Source organism: Lactuca saligna, chromosome 1, assembly GCF_052625555.1.
Source record: "Lactuca saligna cultivar CGN05327 chromosome 1, ASM5262555v1, whole genome shotgun sequence".
NCBI lineage: Eukaryota > Viridiplantae > Streptophyta > Magnoliopsida > Asterales > Asteraceae > Lactuca > Lactuca saligna.
Window position 1 is genome coordinate 103,639,968 of NC_136417.1, and position 3,970 is coordinate 103,643,937.

Below are 3,970 nucleotides of genomic sequence, written 5' to 3' on the forward strand. Positions count from 1 at the left end.
TTATCAATGTTGTTGGTGTTTCCTCCAAGCGTGCCGACCAACTTAGAGTTGCATAAGCCGAAGAAATTGCATATAAGATTTTTATTGATGAGTTAGAGACAGGTAGAGGTCTTAATCAAATTGGTACATTACAACGAGCTGGTGATACTAGATGGAGTTCTCATCTTAAATCAGTTTCGGGCTTAATCAAAATGTTTAGTCCAACTTGTGAGGTTTTACTTAAAATTATTGAAGATGGCACCGGTTCAATCAAAGGCGACGCAGATTCAGCATATGAGACTATTACTACATTTGAGTTCATTTTTGTTCTTCATCTCGAGAAAGAAATAATGGAGATCACTGATTTACTTTGCCAAGCTTTACAAAGACAATCTCAAGATATTTGTAATGCATTGAGGCTAGTTGCATCTACCAAATTGTTATTACAAAAAATGAAAGATGAAAGATGGGATGGGTTGCTCTCTCTTGTTATGTCATTTTGTCAGGAACACAACATTGATATCCCCGATATGTCTTCTCCATACTTTAGTAGAGGGGCTCGAGCTCGTAATGAGCGTAGTGATCATACACTTGAACATCATTACCGAGTAGATATATTTTACGAAGCAATTAATTGTCAAATAATGGAACTAAATCATCGATTCAGCGATAGCTCTACAGAGTTGCTTCGACTTTCAACAACTTTAGATCTTAAAAGTGTTGATGAGCCTTTTCGAAGTGGTGATATAATTGAGTTAGTAGAGAAGTTTTATCTTAAATACTTCAATGAATAAGAAAAAGTAGTTTTGAAGATTCAACTTCAACATTATGAGATTGATGTTGTTCAGCATGCATATTATAAACTATTGACATCTATGTCAGAATTGTGTCAATGGTTGATAAAGACTAGAAGAGTAGCAAACTTTCATCTTATTTATCGAGTAACTAGTCTCGTACTTACTCTTCCAGTCTCTACTGCTACAACAGAGAGATCATTTTCAGCAATGAACCTCATTAAAACAAGGTTATGGAATATGATGGAAGACGATTTTTTGAATGACTCATTAGTTTTGCACTTCGAAAGGAAACTTGCTGAAGAGATTAGTTTAGAAACAGTTGTAGAAGACTTTAAAAAAGCAAAAGATCATCGCGTTCCACTTTGATAAAAAATGTAATAGTCTTTATTAGTTTTCTTGTTTACACTTCTGATATGTCAAAATTTTGAACCAAATAAAACTTGTTTATATAGTTTAATTATGAAGTTTTGATTTCGGCCCCCCTAGTTGTAGTGCTTGTGTTCCGCCCCTGGTCCTCATTGATGTGAGCTACTGCAAGATGCTTGAAAAACTTCCAAGCAATATAAGCATGTTAAAGAAGGCTAAAACAATGTTGCTAAATGGTTATAATCTCGGTGAATCTCAAATCACGAAAATGGATATTGATTCAATGGAAATATGCATCTTTAACAACATGGGCATAAAAAAGAGAACCTCTTTCTCTGCCTTTATGGGTGATGTACCATGCGATTTGAAGTCCTTTGCTATGTCTTTACCGTAGTCTTTAGTAAAGTTGTCACTTGCAAATAATAATATGTCACATGATTGCTTTCCCTTGGACTTTAGCTGCCTATCCATGTTAAAGCACTTATATTTAGATGAAAATCCTATCAATTCCATGCCCAGTTGCGTGAGAACCCTTCCTAGACTTGAGACACTTAGTATGGGAAAGTGTAAAAATTTGAACTCAGTCGAGTATCCTCTACGTAAAGTCAAAGATTTGTTTATTAATCCTAATGATGGGTATTATGTAGACAAAGTTTTATTTGATCCAGAGAAATGTCCCCACTCCAGTTATCAGTAAACTAGAAAGATTACCCATGGTTAGATTGCAAACTTGGGTCATTCGAAGTTGAAGGTATACTTAAAATCAAAGCAATGGTGAGTGTTGAGGAAAAGGTATTACGTATCTTGTGCTGGAGTAATTTGGACTTCCTTAACAAAAAACATAGTTCTTCAGAATCTATAATCCAGGTTTTGTCTGGTTAACATAACTCAGTGACTTTATATGAATATGTATAATATAATTATTATGGCGATTGACTAATTCATGTTGTTATATTTGGCAGATGTTTTATGAATTTCGAATATTCAGCACAATATACGTGGCGAAGGAGATGCCGAGTTTTTTTAAGTATAGAATCGTGGTGCCATCAATATCATTTACCATCCCATCATCATCATTATCATCTCCAAACAAGCTCCTTACAGGAATTAATTTCTGCTCTCTGCACACATGGCGAACAGTGGATCAAACACCTTCATCTGTAGATGATCAGTTCCCTACATGGCCAATGGTGACTATTAGTAATATAACAAAAAACAGTATGTGGATATACAAGCGTTACATTGACAGATATAGTCTAAATCAAGAGTGTAGGGCGATGTTAAGACATTTGATGTTTGGGATGAATGAGATGGAAGCTGATGACCACATTTCTATTACTGTTACAGAGCCGCTTTATGAATCTGTAAAGGAGTGTGGGTGAGCCTTGTGTATGATGATGGAGAAGAAGAAGAATGAGAAGAAGATGCATTGGGTTATTACAAGTCATGGAATCACATAATTGGTGGAGGTCTCTCTCCTTTTCAAACAATAACAGGACAACACATCCTAAACAACAAGCGGTTTTCTTCACGTGGCATTAGCTTGTTTCCGTATCATCGTAAATTCATTGTAGATGGTCCCAACTTTCAAGGTAGATGTGAATTTTGTTAAATATATTTTTGTTGTCATGTATTATGTGTAAGTGTAATGATCTCATCCATTACCAAACTTCTTTGAATAGATGGATAACGACCCATTTATAAAAGTTTTTATTTACAAAATCTGAAAAATAAAATTTCTACTTCTAACTTTTAAATGAATTGATCCGTCTGAATAGATCTATGTTAAATCGTTAAGTCTTGATATGTTGGATTGGGACCCAATACAAACTTCTTTGTCCAAGTGGATGTTTGTTGATAAATATTAACATATTACTTTTTATATGTTTTCAGCATAAGAGAAGGGTTGGTTTAGAGCTCTATCCCCAAGGAAGCATAGCATACTTCGTTTTAAGGACATTTGGTTGTATCTTTGAATTTAAAATTTTTTTATATCAACAAAATTAATTTTCAAAATATTTACAATTCAAAAGTTTGACATCGATGAGCCTATTGAGTTTTCTTGTTGAGAATTTTAGTCAAACAATAGCTGTACTGTAGTTTTTTACTATAGTATTAGTCTTTTCCTGAATGACGTCCCTCTCTACATGTTTAGAGACAACATTTACAAGATGCTTTCTGTGTTCATTAATAGAAATATTAAAATTTGAAAAATCAAATACTTGATCATTTTGCTGAGTTGTTGATATTGGATTAGCATTCTAGAAGGTGTTAAATGGAGGTGGTTATTTGTAATCTTTTCTCAAAGATGATTTCCTCTGTTTGAATTCTTCATAAATTTGTGGAATTTCGTTGTTGTAAAATCCAAAATTTCATCACATTTTTGGGGAACTAATTTTCCTCAACCTTTAAATCAGATTAATTTGCCACAAATGCACTGGGTTTGCTTCATAGTTTTCATTTCCTCCAATAAACTTTATATAACCATGAACTATTATTTGATTACCCAAGGTCATTGGTTCCCCTCTAATCAATTGCAATGTTTGACCACATTTTATTCGACTTTAAACAATCAGTTTTTCCATGTTATATTTATTCTCTATGTATTGATAAATTGCTAACATATTTAGCTATTTAGATTATTGTTCTCTCTCTTTACTATTGACCTCCTACACTAGACATGAATTTAATATTTATGTTTTTTTCACTTGAAGCCTTTTCAACTTGCTAACAAGCATACTATACAAGTCAAGGGTTTCAGTTAGTGACTCTCTAGCGGATGCTTTAAAATTGTTTTTCGTTTAGGCCTTGTACTCTTCTATTTTTAT

At 33.5% G+C, this 3,970-nt stretch overlaps 1 protein-coding gene across 1 annotated transcript; it reads left to right on the plus strand.

Annotated features, from left to right (window-relative positions):
* The first annotated feature begins 191 nt into the window (after positions 1-191).
* On the plus strand, positions 192-773 carry LOC145010217 (uncharacterized). Its single transcript, XM_078968787.1, has one exon. It carries the CDS (start codon positions 192-194, stop codon positions 771-773), a length of 582 nt encoding a protein of 193 aa, XP_078824913.1.
* Positions 774-3,970: the final 3,197 nt, after the last annotated feature.